At 43.0% G+C, this 18,434-nt stretch overlaps 1 protein-coding gene across 1 annotated transcript in view; it reads right to left on the reverse strand.

The window, feature by feature from the left end:
* Positions 1–18,136, reverse strand: part of vapal (VAMP (vesicle-associated membrane protein)-associated protein A, like) — a 71,776-nt gene extending 53,640 nt beyond the window's left edge. Inside the window, exon 1 of the mRNA XM_060906250.1 lies at positions 17,987–18,136. Coding sequence (XP_060762233.1) covers positions 17,987–18,044 — 58 coding nt within the window. The 5' untranslated portion in view covers positions 18,045–18,136. The remainder of the gene's footprint in view (positions 1–17,986) is intronic.
* Positions 18,137–18,434: the final 298 nt, after the last annotated feature.

Consider the following 18,434-nt stretch of genomic DNA (forward strand, 5'->3'; position numbering starts at 1 on the left):
TACAGTTTGTTTTAGGGTGAGGACATAAACCAAGAAACGGGTGTGCCAATACTTTCAGGCTGACCCCAACAGCATTTTACAGGTTATGAAAATTAAATCATTTAGTTAAAAGTATTATTATTAGGCTAATTATAGAAAATTGTTATTGGGATAAGTCACAATATGCTTTTCGGAGATACTGTGGATATTAAAAAAAAAAAATTAACAATTACAAACTAGGCATTTAATCTGGAAAAATTATAAAAATTTCAATGTTAAATATTTGTAGACACTTCACAAGTAAAAATCTTATTTTAAAATCTAACATTTGTTAAATTAACAATAAACACTTAATAATTTGTCTAAAATTTATATTTTTTCCAGATTATTGTGCTGGCAGCTTGCAAGCAAACCCACATATTGTGATTTATATTGTTTACCAGAGAATCAAGATATTACATAACATAGCAGACATTTAGCAGACGCCCTTATCCAGAACGATGTACAACAGGACCCTGAGATACCCACAGCAATGAGCAGCTCAGGGAGCAGTAGGGGGGGGGGTCAGGTGCCTTGCTCAAGGGCACTTCAGCCATTCCTGCTTGTCCAGGGAATCAAACCAGCGACCTTTTGGTCCCAAAGCTACTTCTCCAACCTTTCGAACACAGCTTCTCCTACGATACGATAGTCATATCGCCCATCCCCGACATCTACTCTCCGTTATTAATCAGAATATTTAACAGCAGTTTGTGGGGCGGCACGGTGGTGTAGTGGTTAGCGCTGTCGCCTCACAGCAAGAAGGTCCTGGGTTCGAGCCCCGTGGCCGGCGAGGGCCTTTCTGTGCGGAGTTCGCATGTTCTCCCCGTGTCCGCGTGGGTTTCCTCCGGGTGCTCCGGTTTCCCCCACAGTCCAAAGACATGCAGGTTAGGCTAACTGGTGACTCTAAATTGACCGTAGGTGTGAATGTGAGGCCATTATTAAAAAAATGTTCTGTTTCCGGTCCACCGGCCGGGTGAGTGCCGTTTGTGCGGGTGAAAATTTTTTTTTTTAACGCCGGTTTTTCGACATTTTTTTCGGGTTCGTAAATCTAAAATCGAACTTGACATTTCCGCATTCCCAAGGCTTTCCACTAAGGCTCATACTAGGCAGCCATGACAAATAAGTAGACAGCCGGGGGGGAGTAAACACAAAATAAACTCCCGTGCACGCAGTTCCCAGGATTAAATGTATTTTCCACAGACCATTTATTTATTCACTTTACTCAAATACAAAGTAAAATGGCAGTAAATCTTTCTTTTCTTGCGTATTGCATCATGAGGCGTTCCTGGCTTGTAAATCTCTTATTTTCGGTGCATGACACATTCACGCAGCCGAGTGCGCGCGCACACCGCATGTCGGGGCGCGGATGAGTTACTCTCCCTTGATCAACGGTTCAGTTTGACATTGTCAGTCCATTAGATAAACATTTAATTTTATTAAAATCGAAAATTAATATTTAGAGCCTGTGGGCTACAAAAATAGTCATTAAAGTAGCCGGCTGGACTTAATTGTGTGGCCGGCAGCCGGTGCTTGTGGAAAGCCCTGTCGAATCAGCTCTGCGCATGCGCCGTGCGGCACAAAAAAATGGCAGCCACCATGAAGGAAGCAGATCCGGAGTTTTCAAACATTTGCTTAAGTGTGAAATCGCAAAATGGTATTCTAGCGAACAACAAAATAGTAAAGATTCAGAAAAACAAGTCATTCAGTGATCATTTTAATAGTGTAGTTTCATCCGAACTAGGCCTAACGCTCGATTTAGAACTACAGAAAGTCCGTGTGTCGGACATTTTAAGTACCTTTGTAAAAGTTTTGCAAATGTTGCAGTCAGCATTTAAAATGCTAACAAAGTTTCTGTACAAGTTTCAGTTGATTTAACTGTCATATTTTATTAAATGTGTCTGCTTTTGTATTAAAAAAAAGTACTGAAAGAAAAAGCAAAACAACATTGCGATTTCTTATCCATCCATATATAATAAAAATAAATAAATAAAAATAAATCCCTCCCTCCCGACTGAAATTTTTTTTGCCCACCCGGTGGACAGGAAACGGATTTTTTTTAAGGATGGCCTGAGTGTGAATGGTTGTCTGTGTCTATGTGTCAGCCCTGTGATGACCTGGCGACTTGTCCAGGGTGTACCCCGCCTTTTGCCCGTAGTCAGCTGGGATAGGCTCCAGCTTGCCTGCGACCCTGTAGAAGGATAAAGCGGCTAGAGATAATGAGATGAGATGAGATAAAACTATTTGTTTGGTACTGCAGTTTAAAACGGATCCATAACGCACCAACAATCTAACAGCAGAAATTTTTTCTCTCATCCCGTCGCTAATCACTTGTCAACATAGAAACTGTACTGCATATACTACACACGCACAGGGTTTTATGCTAACTATTAGGCACTTACATGCACACGTTCTTCCTTTATTAACGAAAATACTTGTGTCTTGAAATGAATAAGTAACCGTGCAACCATACACCCTGTAGAAACAAAAACTTCAGTTACTACAGCGATGGGTTTGATCATGCTGTATGAATGCATCTTGCTGACTGGCAGAGGAGAACAAACGGCCTTTCTAACCGCCATCGAATTATCAGTACCACTCTGACCATTTGTAAAGTGTTCGTTCTAACGCTTCAATTTTCATCTTTTCTTGCTGCTGGATTTGAGCATTTTTGAGTGGAAAGATAAGAACTTGTCGAGGATGAACAACTCGGTTGGCAAAAAGCACAAAAAGTGCGTGGTCAGGTAAATTTTGCCCTCTCATTCTTGCGCACGCACCTTGAGACGACGCCTGTCGTCGGCATACCTTTAGCACGGGAATTGTTCAAAGTACTTTTAACCTCCTAAGGCCCAAGCTGTTTTTTTACATGCATTTTTTATTTCTCTTTGCTATTTGGGCTTATTAGAACCTGATTAGAATAAAAACTAAGCATCATCTTTTGATAAGATGTACTTTTAGAGAAAAAGTATGTCCACATATGTGGATTCTTGTTCCGAATTTCTAAAAAGTGCTGTCCACGCATGTGACCGCTAAGCCCTAGGAGGTTAAATATAATATTCTGCTCATTTAATGCAAGTTGAGTAAGATTTGAATTCTTGTACATTTTCATACTACAAACATCAAAAGTTATGGCAAAGGAATATCAGCCCCAAATATCATTCATCAGTGTTCTTGATATTAATAATCGGTATCAGTATCAGCCTTGGGAGGGGGGGATATATAAGAAATCAGTTAACCCCTAATTTCTATACTTATAATACATAGGGCCAAATTACTCAATTCTGATTGGTCAATCAAGGAAGGCTTTTTTCCTCAACACGGGGCCGTATTTCTGAAATGCTATTGGCTAGTTCGTTGCTTGGTTACGGTTACAAAAATTAGCAAATTTTGTCAACAAAATGGCTGACTCAGCAATGCCACGTTTTGCTATATTTGACGAAGAAATGATAAACCAATTGAAAGCTGCAAGCGAAAATTAAAATACCAAAAAAAAAAAGTACAAATTTTTGGCTTTCCGTGTTTAAAAAATGGGCCGCAGAAAGACAAATAAACGACTCTAGTGCAGTGTTTCCCCTAGAAAATGTTTGAAGGTGCGGTGGCAAGACCTGCGCTCAGACGTCCCACCCCAGTACGAGGATACGGGAGCATTCTGAGAAATTTTTTGACAAAACACTCTAAAATGGTGACCCTTTGTAAGGGAATAAATGAATAAACCTAGTCTTGAAAGACTAGGTAATTAACACAAGACTATGAGTGGCAGAATTGGTTGATATTAAAGCTAGCCGCACACTACGCCGATCCACGCGGTACCGAACCGACCCATTTCAGAGCCGACTCCTGACAGGGCACGCACATATCCCCGACTAACTCACGACTGAAAGAAAGCAGAAGTTAATATCTTGGGCCATTATTAAAAAATGTTCTGTTTCCGGTCCACCGGCCGGGTGAGTGCCGTTTGTGCGGGTGAAATTTTTTTAATGCCGGTTTTTCGACATTTTTTTCGGGTTCGGAAATCTAAAATCGAACTTGACATTTACGCATTCCCAGGGCTTTCCACTAAGGCTCACACTAGCCAGCCATGACAAATAAGTAGCCAGCCGGGGGGGGAAACAAAATAAACTCCTGTGCACGCAGTTCCCAGGGTTAAGTGTATTTTCCACAGACCATTTATTCATTCACTTTACTCAAATACAAAGTAAAATGGAAGTAAATCATCTTTCTTTTCTTGCGTACTGAATCATGAGGCGTTCCTGGCTTGTAAATCTCTTAGTTTCGGTGCATGACACATTCACCCAACTGAGCATGCGCAGAGTGCGCGCGCACACCGCATGTCGGGGCGCGGATCTCCCTTGATCAACGGTTCAGTTTGACATTGTCAGTCCGTTCATTTTTCGAAAAGATAGAAGTCACATGATCACGAAATATCACGTGTTATATGCGAAAGATATGATTGGCTATTGCTAGCGACTCTCGCCGATCAGTCTGGCTCCCGATTAGTTTTTCGAATCGGCTGTGAGATGAGTCGGTACCATCGAAAACTAGTCTTTACGCCTGACTCGCGACTTCAGTTGGCTCGGTACGCTGAAAATCAGCGTAGTGTGCGGCTAGCTTTAAAGTAGCCACAGAATACTTGCCATGGTCAGTGTGATAAAGCCAAGGTTTGTATCTGGGCTTGTCAACCCATGTACGGTCCCAACCCGTGGCCCTGTGTTTGCCCTTCTTTTGGCTGCTCTCCTCCCTCTCTTCCCTCTTTTCACATTCTCTTTCCCGTTCTGGCAGTCTGCTTTACTCTCCTGCTTGATTACTGCTACCTGCCTAAAATGTTCATATTTTCAAAACATTTACATGGACATTTTGAAATTAACGTGGTTTTGATCATTTCTGATCCGATATGGCATTTCGCAGATGATCACACACACGCACTGACGTTCGGAAAAAGGGCTGTGTTTAAAAACTTGCGTCGGTGTTGTACTTTCTGCGACAGTGTATGCTCGAATTAGGGATGGACATCACATAACCAATAGTCTAGATTAATCGATAATTGACCATTAAGAATGTCGTTAAGAAGAATGACGTTCATGTTCATCAACTAAAATGAATAGCCTATAGACCCTTTTCAGTCACGTGACCTTCGTAAACGCGACCACCATTTTGGACATGTAGTGGACTTCGGCTCGAATCGGTTTGAATGCGAGGAAGGCGACAAACATAAAAGAAAAAAGGAGCGAGATGCAGAAAACTGTATTTACTAGTTTACTGTAATTATGATCTGGCAGCTATTTACACCGGATCCAGTGTAAATAGCTGCCGGAGCCAACGTCCGAGCCGGCCGCGAGCTAGCGTGCTCCGGAACCTCAGACGTTGGCTCCGGCAGCTATTTACACTGGATCTGGTGTAAATAGCTGCCAGATCATAATTACAGTAAACTAGAATGGAATGTTAACAGCAATGTAATGCCTTTTCTGGCTAATTTTATTCGTCTTACCTCCAACAAAGTGGTCACTACACAAGCGTTGGTATGCCGCTATCCATCTTCTCCGTCGGTCAGCATCTACCGGGATCCGATAAAATAATAACCCTTGCCTTGTTTGTTGATGGTTACTACATCCAGGTGCACAACAATATAGTGGCATGATGGAAGTCTTGCTGAAAATAAACACTTTCTTTGCTGCCATTCCTCAATGTTGGCTGTGGTAAACTACTGGTAGTACACGTCCAAAATGGCGGCCGCGTTTCTCGTGACGTCACGTGAAAAGGGTCCATAGGTTGTGTGTAGTGCAAGTCTTCAAGCAATGAATTTCGCTGTCTGTCACGGACAAACATTTGGCCGTACCCTGGCTTCAGTTACCTACGAGCTTCCGTAGCGTAGGTCGATCGCTTAAAAATCAACATGAAGCAGCACGGCGAAGTGTGGCGTGGGACCATTTTTAAATGTCCAAGTTTACTGTCACCACTATAATGGAGCGTATAAATACAATTCATCCACAACAAAAATAATGTAGCCTACCATTTGAACAGCGCACACCGGAGCCTTGTAAAATGACGGTGGCGGTTCAGCTCAATTCCAACTATCGACTCGGTGTTAGACTACGGACAAGAAGGAGCTGGAACATCTCATCGTAAAACTAAGATAGTTAAATACAAACGTTATGGCTTTGGTTCTAAAAACACACCGAAGAGGGTCTGAAGTTTCGATATTTAGTGTATAGGCTATCAGATAGAACCTGTGGTTTGTATCCAAGGACGGCTCGCAAACCGCAAGATCTATAGTAAAACTAAAATATCTAAAAATAATTGATTACAAAGACATGTTTTTATTATGAAAAATCAATGAGGGTCTGAAATATTGATCTTAAGAGTATTTAGGCTCATCTGTAAATGGGATGATGGCATCGTCCGTTCACCTATATAGCTTATTAAAACACCGACGCCGGCCGCCATGGAATCTAATGGGAAAAATTATAGCAATAATTATGATTACTTTAATATAAAGATGTTAATTATTCGATTATTCATTGTTAAAAGGATAGTTTGGGATTTTTGACATGAATCTGTATGGCATCCCCATCAATAGTGTCGTGCAAACACACTGACTTACCCCTGACAGCATCCTGTGAGTCCAGTTCTTGTCCAGTTTTGGTCCAGACGAAAGTAGTCCGGCAAGTTTGTTGGGGTCACGAAAGTAAAACGTTTTTCGTCTCAAAACAGTACGTGTTTAAAAGAGTGATATATTTGCATCACAAAACCGTTGCCAAATAAAAAGTCAGACCTCGAAATCGCTTGGCACTATTTTCTCTCCCTTCTTATCACTGCGCGCTGCCGCCAGGTGACAGCCACGGCTGTTTCATTCATTGTTTTAGTGATGGGAATTTCGGCTCTTTTTCGGGAGCCGGCTTTTTTGGCTCTTCTTACTATAAGGAGCCGGCTCTTTCGGCTCCCAAGATTTTATTTTTGATTTAAAGGAATACGCCCCCAGATGAAATTGAGTCAGTCCCTGCAGTCCCTAGAGTTGGATGAGTGAGCCAAAGCGTTTTGTAGCCGACCCAGCCATTGTCCTGATCTATAAACGCCCCGGTTAGCTTAGTCGCTGTAATCCGGTGTGTCCAGCTAGCATTGTCGTTGCAAAAGTGAATTAAATAACTCAAGATTTTTTATAATTATTTCTCATGACTTGTACAGTCACATCGAGTACACATCAATGCAAATTAACACGAAGGGATTTACTGGACCAATTTATATCTGGAACCATTTTCAGCCACAGCACAGGCAAAGCACCGCTGCAGGCGCAAAGACACAGCGCAGCGCCTGAAAACGGGTGCGCAGTGCCTGAAAACCCATTTTCAGGCGCTGCGCGGTGTCTTTGCGCCTTCCTTTTCCTACCTATTCCTTTAATTGCTGCAATTAACTAGTTAATTCTGATTCTGTTTCTCCTCTCAGTTATAATCTGTCCTGCTTTTGAAAAGATCCTCTCTGGGGGGACAGATGCTGCCACTATACACATCCCCCGTGCCATCACGTGTGTAAGCCGTGGTCTCCCACCAGCTTAGTGGGTCTGCGTTTCGCTGTCACCTGGCGGCAGCGCGCAGTGATAAGAAGGGAGAGAAAATAGTGCCAAGTGATTTCGAGTTCTGACTTTTTATTTGGCAACGGTTTTGTGATGCAAATATATCACTCTTTTGAACACATACTGTCTTGAGACGAAAAACGTTTTACTTTCGTGACCCCAACAAACTTGCCGGACTACTTTCGTCTGGACCAAAACTGGACAAGAACTGGACTCACAGGATGCTGTCAGGGGTAAGTCAGTGTGTTTGCACGACACTATTGATGGGGATGCCATACAGATTCATGTCAAAAATCCCGAACTATCCCTTTAATTCTCCCGACAATCGGCGAAGAAAACGTAGCAGTTAGTTTACCTCAGGTTGGCTTGGCTACGCTGCTCCAGACGGAATGTTGTCCAATCAGAGCCCACGGCGACCCATGGAAACCAATCAAGTAACTGCTAGCTTGGCCAGTGGAACTGCGCTTCGCCCCAAACGCAAAGACTGGGCAAGCAACGGATAATGTAGTCAAATACATATAGCTCCTAGGGGTATTCCTGAAGGTGCGGCGGCAAAAATCAAGGTGCAGCGGCCTGCCGCAGCCAATTGTACATATCGGAAACACAGTAGTGGCATATGAATGCTGCGAGTTAGAATACACGGTCATGATGAAAGACGCTTTAGAAACTGATTCAAACGTGCAAGATAGTCTTGCGCCCTGATTGGTTTAGAAAACGCGAATGGCTTCCAGGGTTTTTTCTAGAAAAATTTAGTATGAGGGCGCTCACCATGGCGAGGGAGCGCGGGGGGGGGGGGGGGGGGGGTGCCGGTTGTCCCCCCCCCCACCGTGCAAAGCCTTTGAAAAATGCTCCAATGGGACATTCTGAGGCTATCTGAGAGGGAAATTGTAACAAATTATCTGTCAACATCGAAAAAGAAAGAAGTAATCTTCTTCTGCCCCGGACAGTCTTTGGCTTTCTTCCGCTTCGTGCCGCGGGATGACATCTTTAAATGCCCAAGTGTCAACAAAAACAACTCGCGAACTACTTCTGTCAAAAACTCCCGCGCCGGTGGGTGAAAGGTCATTCAGTCTCGAGAAATCTCGCTCTACAAGTCAGCTGACCTTGTATGTAACCCATGTCAAATCTCGCGAGAGCAGCCGCGACAAGTAAACAACTAAACAACATGGCGCCTCAGTCTGGAAAACGCCAATTCGGATTGTTTTTGCACCGTCTGGCGGTGTATCTACTATGATTGGAATATTTTTGGAGTAATTATAACGTATTTGATGAACAGACACATTGTCACGTAGTGTTGCTGGGATGTTTTCACGGAGTCGGTAAGGGGGCACACGCCGAGAGTAAGAGGGCGCAGCACCCCTGTTCCCCCGTTTAGACGAAAGCCTGGCTTCTGAAGTATGAATTTGGCCCTATATATTATAAACAAGTAATCGTATGGTTCCTCGTAAAATTAAGGATCAATTTCACTCGTGATTTCGTTGCTTCGTGACTCAGGCAATTTTCAAAACTTCAAAATCACTCGTGAAATTAATCCTTAATTTTACTCGGCCCCATACGATTACCTATACTGATCGACATTCCTTTCAAGAGTCTGGATAAATATTTTCTGTGAAGGAAAAAAAAACCCATGGCTGTGTTTCCCCAACGCAGCAGGTTATTTTCATCCTAAGTCTTTTTTACTGTTCAACATTCTTAAAAGAGAAGAAGGATGTTTGGTTTACGCATTCGGCTCTTGGGAAAGGGGAAAAAAAAAAAAAAGGGAAGATGCCAGACCTATGACTCAGCTCATTATGACTCAGACCGCCGCCTACTACAATCACAATGATGTTTTTAATGGCCAAACATGATATGCACATAATAAATGAAGCAGATGATTCAGCAAATTGTTGCATTACTTAACGATGAACTACTGATCTGGGAGAGATTTGGCTTTGGTCCATCATCCATCGGTGTAGAAATCCATGCTTTATAGTATTCCTCAAATCATGCATAAACAAACCTTTACAGACCTCAGTGTTCCAGCTAGTTTATTTTACCAGGACAATGCTTCCTGCCCTCGAATACCAGCAGCACACCCAAAATTATACAGGCCCTCCTCATAATCTTCCAAAACTTTCCAAACACCCGGTACATACGTTCCGCCGCAGAAAAAAAGCGAGCCCTAACGAGTATGGAATCAATTTTGTGCCAAAATGTTCATACAATACTTTCGAAATATCAAACAAAAACGACAAATCAAAATACAAGTCAATTTTCTTAGACTGGCAAACAAATTATTCGTGTAATCCTGCAAAATATCAGTCTATCACTCTTCTGACAGCTACGCTCAGCCATTCCCCCGGAGGCTGTTGCGGCCATTTCCTACTCGGATTCTGGCGGACTGTTTGACGAGTGACCGATCCATTGACGGTAAACAAGGATCGAGTGGACTTCAGTGGCGACTATGATACTGAATTACTTCAACAAAGTGTAAATTCAATATCATAGTCGCCACTGAAGTCCACTCGATCCTTGTTTACCGTCAATGGATCGGTCACTCGTCAAACAGTCCGCCAGAATCCGAGTAGGGAATGGCTGAGCGTAGCTGTCAGTCAAACACAAGTTAGCCAATGGGAATGCGTTCCTGGACAGCCCACCCACACGTCAAGTTTGTGCCAAAACTGCAAGCAAAAAGTCAGGGAGCGCAAACGAGAAAGCTGGAATCGCAACCAAAATAAACTAGACAGGGACACTAACGAGTGCAAACCCCGCCTTTTCCCTATTAAAATACATTGGGCCAAAATTTCGAAGTTCTGCCATGACCTTGACCTTTGACCTCCAAAATGTAATGGTTTCCTTCCTGGGTGATTGGCAACACGTACAAAATTTGGTCCAAATCGATCCATTGGTTCTTGAGATACCTTGCGCACACACAGACAGACAGACAGACACACAGACTGACGCAGGTGAAAATAATAACCCCTCCGACTACTGTCGGCGGGGTTAATTACGTCAAACAAAACTGAGAAAGACGCGGAACAAAAATAAAAGGTTTCTGAAGAGTAATAGACTGATATTTTGCACGATTACACGAATAATTTGTTTGCCAGTCTAAAAAAAATTGACTTTTTTCTTTTTTTGTATTTTGATTTGTCGTTTTTGTTTGATATTTCAAAAGTATTGTATGAACATTTTGGCACAAAATCGATTCCATAAACGAGCGTTGCCGGCTTTCAACGAAGGCAACGCATGTTGACCAATCACAGCACGCCATTAGCGCGGGGTCATAGTCATGCTCTGTCGACCATTTTGCCTTATTACGATAATGAGTCAGAGAAGCAAGGTACGTCTGAAAGGCAGCAATACCTCCAAAGGCGCGAAAGAAAAAGAGAACTGGTAAAAGCAGCAAGCAGCTCTCTGTTTGCCAGAACGCAAGTACCGTAGATCCACCCTGTTTCCGAAACCACTCACTCGTTCACTACTCCCTATATAGACGACTATGTCGTGAGCTCATTGGTAAAATTAAAACGCTTTCGGACACTACTCCGTCACGCTGTTATTTACGCCATTGCTGTCGCACAATTAAAACGTGCCAGATCAGTCGGCTGGTGGGTTTTCAAAATAATAAATACATGCAAAAACAAAAAACCCACTATACTGAGTGCATTTCCCACGTTAATTAATACAAAAGTACTGTGTGTTTGCTGCATCTTTCAGTTCTTTTAAATCAAGGCTCAATATTTTCTTCTTTGCCGCTGCCTTTTATTAAATCAAATTTGAGCCTTTTGATTTGATTTCATGCATGATGGCATACATTGTTTGGTTCGTGACCATCAGTACTACACTACTTTCCATGATGCATTGTGAGATACTTTGAGTGCACTATATTAAAAAAAAAAAAAAGTCCCTTCCCACGCCATGTGGCGGCGCCGATCTCCGTTTCCCTCTGCCTCTCGCCTATTACATAGCTAGGGTTACAGTGGGGGGGGCTAGTCCTCTGGTAACTGCGAGAGTTTGACTCCCTACTCACATCTGTATTGCAGCGTGCCTTGCCAGATGGCAGTAGGTACCATTTTTATGATGGTCTTTGGTATGACCCGACCATGAGTAGAACTTGCGGACACCCTAACCACTAGGCCAACTCGCGGTTGAGTGCACTATATAGGGTATAATAATTCTCACTACACCATCGGACAGCACTACAAAATGGCAAACTCACTATACAGTCCACTATATAGTGAGTAGGGAGTGATTTTGGACGCAGGGTTAAGGCCAATTTATGCTGACAACCCAGTCCTCGCAGACGGTGTCGCAGATAGCGTCTGCGTAGCCCCCCCACCTTCGCAGACACTCTGCGCGCACCTCCCAAAAATTGTGACCACCGCAGAAGCCTCGCAGACAGCGTCACAGACAAGAGGGCTCTGATTGGTCCACTCTACATCCGCTGTACACGCACTTCCGCTTCCCTACTTTCCCGGTTTGGTTTGTTTTCACGACCGGCATTTTTAAAAACACGAGCGAAGATGGAGCAGCATGAACAGCGGTTGATTGAGGAAGTACGGACATCTATACGACTCCAGTTCTAGTCATTATAAAAAATAAAAAAAAGTTCTAGTCATTATAAGTAACCGGAGGATAAACACTCCACTAACCACACCCACCAACTACTCCTAGCGACTTCGCGCCCCCTTGCGTTGTGCCGGTGAATAACATCGCGCACACCTATTACTCCCCGCTCAACAATAAATTACAACTGTCTGCGAAAAGCAAAAGCCTTGTCTCAAGAGCATGCAGAGGCCTTTAGAAGTTGAGGACTAAACAAATTCAGTCAAAAGTTAGGACCGATAGCTCTACACTCCAGATACAAAGCTAAAGAAAATCTAGGTCACTAATGTTAACGTTAGAATTAACGTGTCCGACTAGATCTAATCTAACGTTAATATCCTGGACTAATATTAAAGATCGATTAATGCTATTAGTGGTATTAACTAACATTAGGCTGTCATGTTAACGGGCGACAGATGGATGCAAAATGCTGAAAGAGCTTACTGAGACTGACAGTTCAAGGCGCTCCAAGCACAAGCGTGTGTAGAGGCCACGTCATGAAGCATTGTATTAAACTGGTTAACGAAGAAATTTCAGATTTGATTATTTTACGAAAGTAATCGATCTTGCCCAGTATGGCAAATTTTGCATGATAGATTCTTTGTCTATAGTGATGCACGCAAATTTGCCCTTGATCACCATTAGCACCTTGCCCTCTCGGAAAGCTAACAGGAACACTGGATCTGCACCGTTTCCTCTGCAAAATGGCGTCCACGGAGTCCTCAATTATTCATCTTTAGCACTCCTGACTCAAGCCGGGTACAGAAAACAAAGTCCTGTACGTACAGAGCTGTACATGGTTGTGGATAATATTCTGCTTGCTTCAAACAAGTCACTAAGAATATAGCTAATTTTCTTGGTTTGAGGTCATTTGGAAGGAACTGACTGGAATTTTAACGCCTCTTCAAAATAATGCCACCCTTTCTTCAAAAGTGGTTATGTATTTTCGCACAGTACATGTGCGATCTATATTTTTTTCCCACCTTCTGTCTTCGCCTGGTCAGTGATCATCCACTTTTAAGTTTTCCAGCTGGGTAAAATTTCACCAAAAGTGGCTTTACTGCAGAATACTGGGCGATAACAGCCTGTTGGGTTTTTTTTGTTTGTTTGTTTTTAACAAGAACCAAGGTCTCTTGTTATTCTGGCCTATTAAACCACTCCATCATGAGCCGAGGTCGATTCGCAGTTCCCTTCTCGTCTCAAATCGGGCGCTGAGGGAAAACAGGGTTTTTGAATCGTGGCCAATTGCTAAACGGATTCATGATTAAATTCAGCTTCCATTTGTAAACTTAATCCTTGAGAAATGTCCGTAAAACGCCACTCGCTCAGCGACCGAGTCCGCTAAGATACAGGCTCGTGTGCTGGTTTCTCATGTTGCACTGCATATAACGTGTTATAAATGTCTACACACAGGGACGTTATGGGGCGATCAGATACCCTTTCGCATATGAACATTACATGTCTTGTATACTGACTGAGATCTGATTACTCATTAATGACGATCCGATTACGGTGGAATACTTTCAGTATTGTTCCTTTGTGTCCTGGGTGCAACACGCATGAGACGACCTGTATATTCCTTCCATACCTGTCGTCCTCTACAAGCTGTAAGTGTATTCACTGGATATTCAGTCTCACAGGAGCACAACGTTGTAAAACTATTCTGTTTTAAGAAGCCTGTGTCCTCTTTCTCTACACTAGCTCTTCCATCTCCTCCACTTTCACGCTGTACCAGTCTCCCAGGCCTCCCTGCCTCTATAAATAACACCGAGGGGGAGCGGGAGACCGAGGGGGGAGTGAGCAAGACAGATAGATAGCCAGACAGACAGCACAGGAGAAAAACAAACAGTCATGTAGAAAAAGACTTCGAGTGAGACAGAGGTGGAGAAAGACATCAGACGCATTGAGATACAGAGAGAGAACGGATACGTAGGATAGATGGAGATACAGAGAAAGAACTACAGACGGAAGAAATTACACACACACACAAAGGGGGAGAGAGAGAGAGAGAGAGAGAGAGAGACTCAGTCGATCAGAGCAGTCCTGCTGCTGCACTGCTGTTTTTAGCTCCGCGGACACAGTCGCTCGGGCCCACTCTGGCCTTTCAGAGCTCGAGCAGCAGTTCAGTGCTGAAAGAATCATGTAAACAGGAGCTAAACGAAGACGTTCCTCCTGCAGCGATGGACTGCTGGAGATCTCTGTGCTGGGTGATACAGGGACACTCGAGTCGACCTGCACCTGCAGGCAAGGTTTACTGCCAGATCATGTGGCTAATGGTGGAAAACAACAGTGCAGCTCAGGACAGGTGGGGTTAGTTAATGTATGACCAGAGGGATATAAATTTTTTAAAGGTGTATTTTAATAGCCGTTGCATAGTTTCTGCGTGGGAAGATGCCATTCAAGTGGGCCATTCAAACGATTCAGGGTTTTTGGTCGTCTTTCCATCAGAAAAATTAAAGCATGAATGATGACGACAATCTTTGGAAGCACCTTCAAATTGTACCAGTGTATACTACAGACGCAGGCTACAGAAGACGACAGAGACGCACGCGTTGTCCGATAAACACTCCTCAAGACGAGGTCTCTCATGGGACATGATCATCTGAGCAAGTATTTGACCAAGACCTGGTCACGAACATGCACTATCATCTTACATCTGTGTGGCACTTCATAATCCTGGTTTTACAGCAAGACAATTCTGGGTTGTCTTTTAAATTAAGATTTTGTGATTCTGTGATCATGCTGGCAATTACAGAAGTGGGCTTTTTTTCACACTGTGTGTGTACATATCTATTGTGATTGTTATAATAAAACTACGCAAGCTAGCATACACTGGGCAGGTGAAAGTTTGTCAACCAGTTATCTAACAGCACGGAAATCTCATTGGGAATTACGTATGTTTTCCACAACAGCAAAATCCAATCACGGTTCGGTAACACATCACAGACAGCAGTAATGTTTAACATATTTGGTGCTGATGGAACCACAGATACTGCAGTCAGACCAGGTCCATGTCAATGTCGGTGAATAAATATAATACACAGTCTACTGCCCTACCCTGACCTGCCTTTATGATATGTGCAACAATGCTGTTTTTGTCACAAAGCCAGGACATTAGAAAACATCACGGACAAAACGAGCAAAACAACATCCGAGTTGACCGACTGGCTGAGTCACATGTCCAAAAACCTCAAACTGGAATTTAAAAAAAATCATATACAGTCCGAACGGTCAGATTACATCAGACTTCACCTTCATGCTCAAACCAGATGTACTGAAAGATTGGATTTGAGCTATTGGACATGTTAGAAACATCAGTGTGAAGCTTTAAAGTGCATATCCTGGACCAAATTCGTGGAGGTGTTTTGGGGGTTTTTTTATATATATGAAAGAACGACCTTTACACACTCATCCAGAAGGGTAATTTTGCACAAGGCCATCTGTCTACAGCAGAAAAAAATAAAATAAAACACATCTGGAAAAATCCCAAGGGAGTCTGGAGCCAGATTTGTGACATCATCTGCGGAAGCGCCAGCAGGCTGCGCGAGCTTGCACGGTTTCAGTGCACAGCCTGTGTAGACCAAGTTTAGCAGCTAGCAATTTTGCACTGAAATATGGAATTGTCACCTGAGCGCAATGTGGGAAACAATGAGTATTAATCCCATCAAGATTGGTGTTGCTACACCCTCCTACGATACATCTGATAACTATTTTAATAATTACATGATAATGTTGAAGAAATTTGCAGAAAACCACCAGGTCGTTTTCTCATAAACAAACCAGCGCTGACGCAGGATTCGGAAGGAGGCTTCCCGCACGCGACGTCACGAAAATCAACATTTCCCGGGAAATCCAAACGCCAAGTTTTTTCAGAGGCGGACCAATTCGCCTCAAATGGCTTGATTTCAACTGAATTTTTCTGGTATTGCACAAAATGCAAAATGTGACCGATATTTGACCAAAGCTTAATATAAAATAGGAGGATTACATTGATCTTGCTCCTGATTGATTTACCCGTGATATGCACTTTAACTAACTGATTTTTAGCTCTAAACCAATAACTCTATTCAACGATTTGAAAAAACATCTCATCTCATTATCTCTAGCCGCTTTATCCTTCTACAGGGTCGCAGGCAAGCTGGAGCTTATCCCAGCTGACTACGGGCGAAAGGCGGGGTACACCCTGGACAAGTCGCCAGGTCATCACAGGGCTGACACATAGACACAGACAACCATTCACACTCACATTCACACCTACGGTCAATTTAGAGTCACCAGTTAACCTAACCTGCATGTCTTTGGACTGTGGGGGAAACCGGAGCACCCGGAGGAAACCCATGCAGACACGGGGAGAACATGCAAACTCCGCACAGAAAGGCCCTCGCCGGCCACAGGGCTCGAACCCGGACCTTCTTGCTGTGAGGCGACAGCGCTAACCACTACACCACCGTGCCGCCTTTGAAAAAAATTTTTTTTTTTAAAGTTATAATTTTCAGACTATATTTAGAACTGATGCTCTATTATTTAAAAATAAAAACTAATTGAACATTTCTTCTGTTCTCTCATGCCTGCGTTGATCACGTGACACACAGTGACTGGTTAAAAACCAACATCATGTGACCATAATAATGCGATTTCATTGGCTGAATGTTTACGTTGTCCTTTTCCGTCTCATTCATGCATTTCAGTTCACAAATTAACCTACCAAGTGCGTTTCTGCGTCATATATACTTCGTTTATTTTTACTCGAGACTCTCAGTGATGTTAAATTACAGGTTTATGAGCTTGTATGCGTGGTTTTTTTTCCTCTTCCCCAGATTGCGGATCTTGCATAATTTAAAGCCACTCTGAATAAAGGATAAATGAGGAGTCTGAAATGTAGAGATGATGATGCAGAATTGATCTCTGCGCCCGCACACACACACACACACCCTACTTCCATACTAAACCCATCAAGCTAAAATCCCATTTGGCTAAAGAACCCCGCCCTCTTCAGATACTTCATTAAAGCTAGACACTAGCCATGTTTCACAATTTATTATTATTTTTTAATAACAAAAAAATATATATACTGGATAAAAACGAACAGGATTGGCTGCATGGCTTCCTTCAAAAATTAATAAATAAAAAACCACTGAAGCGGGAACATTGTCTTCTTGTAATGCACCTGAGCATCAAATATTTATCGAGCTATTCTCTCAGACACAGACCAAACTAATTAATTAAAAACAAAAAAAAACATACATATACATACACATGTAATATTTAAGAATTAAAATATACAAAAACATACGTGTGTGTGTGAGAGAAGTGTACAACTATTTATTTATTTAATTTTTTACTTGGCTAAGTTACGCCAAAGAATTAGCCCACATTAGCACCTGCTAGTTAGCTAGCAACATCCACGTCGTCCCTGTAACCCTATCCACACTGACTAGCTCATGATGCTAATGCTAGCTAATCAAATCGGTGCCAAAAAGAAGCCGGACACCGAGGGGAGGGGGGGGATGACCAAGAAATTAAAATTAAACATCACTGAATATCAACCTGGACCCAAAAACAAACAAGCAAAAAAATTTATCGTGGTTGCTGTATTGTGTAATGTATAAAGCGAGCTATCTGGTGAAGCTAACCGAAGTAAGGTGAGTGTTGGGCCGCATAGCGACGTCACTCGAGCCCGGGGATCCGCAGTTGCCCGAGTGAGTTCCCCTGCCTCAAACATGGCGGCGGGTGCAGGCAATGGGAGTGTGAAATCCGTGGTTTTAACAATATTTATTCTCCAGATCGGATGTCAGTTACGGGTCGGAACCGCACTTGGCTTACCTTTGAATTTGAGGTCAGTCGGAGGATCGAGGATGAGGACCTGCTCCAGTTTGGACATGTTTGCCGGGGGGGAGTTGCAGCGCCGGACCGCCGTTTCTAGAGAGTCACCGAGCGCGAGCGAGCGCGGAGAAATCCAAGCCTTCACTACTGGCACACGGGAGCGCGCACGCAGATCTCACGCGCACAACACCACTGCTGTCAATCACCCGCCTCTGGAGTCAAACAAACTCTATTCACACTGGGGAACAATTCGAAAAAAATTCTCTGTTGAGTTAGATTTTTATGCGGATTAAAACTAAAATTGGCATGCTGATTCCAAAATTGCAGTCAGTTTTTTTTTCTAGCACGTCAAGTTTTTTCTCCACAGCTTACCCTCCAGATAAGCAAAATTCCACTGTAGTAAAACTCATCTCATCTCATTATCTCTAGCCGCTTTATCCTTCTACAG

Source organism: Neoarius graeffei, chromosome 23 (assembly GCF_027579695.1).
Source record: "Neoarius graeffei isolate fNeoGra1 chromosome 23, fNeoGra1.pri, whole genome shotgun sequence".
In the NCBI taxonomy this organism is placed as follows: domain Eukaryota; kingdom Metazoa; phylum Chordata; class Actinopteri; order Siluriformes; family Ariidae; genus Neoarius; species Neoarius graeffei.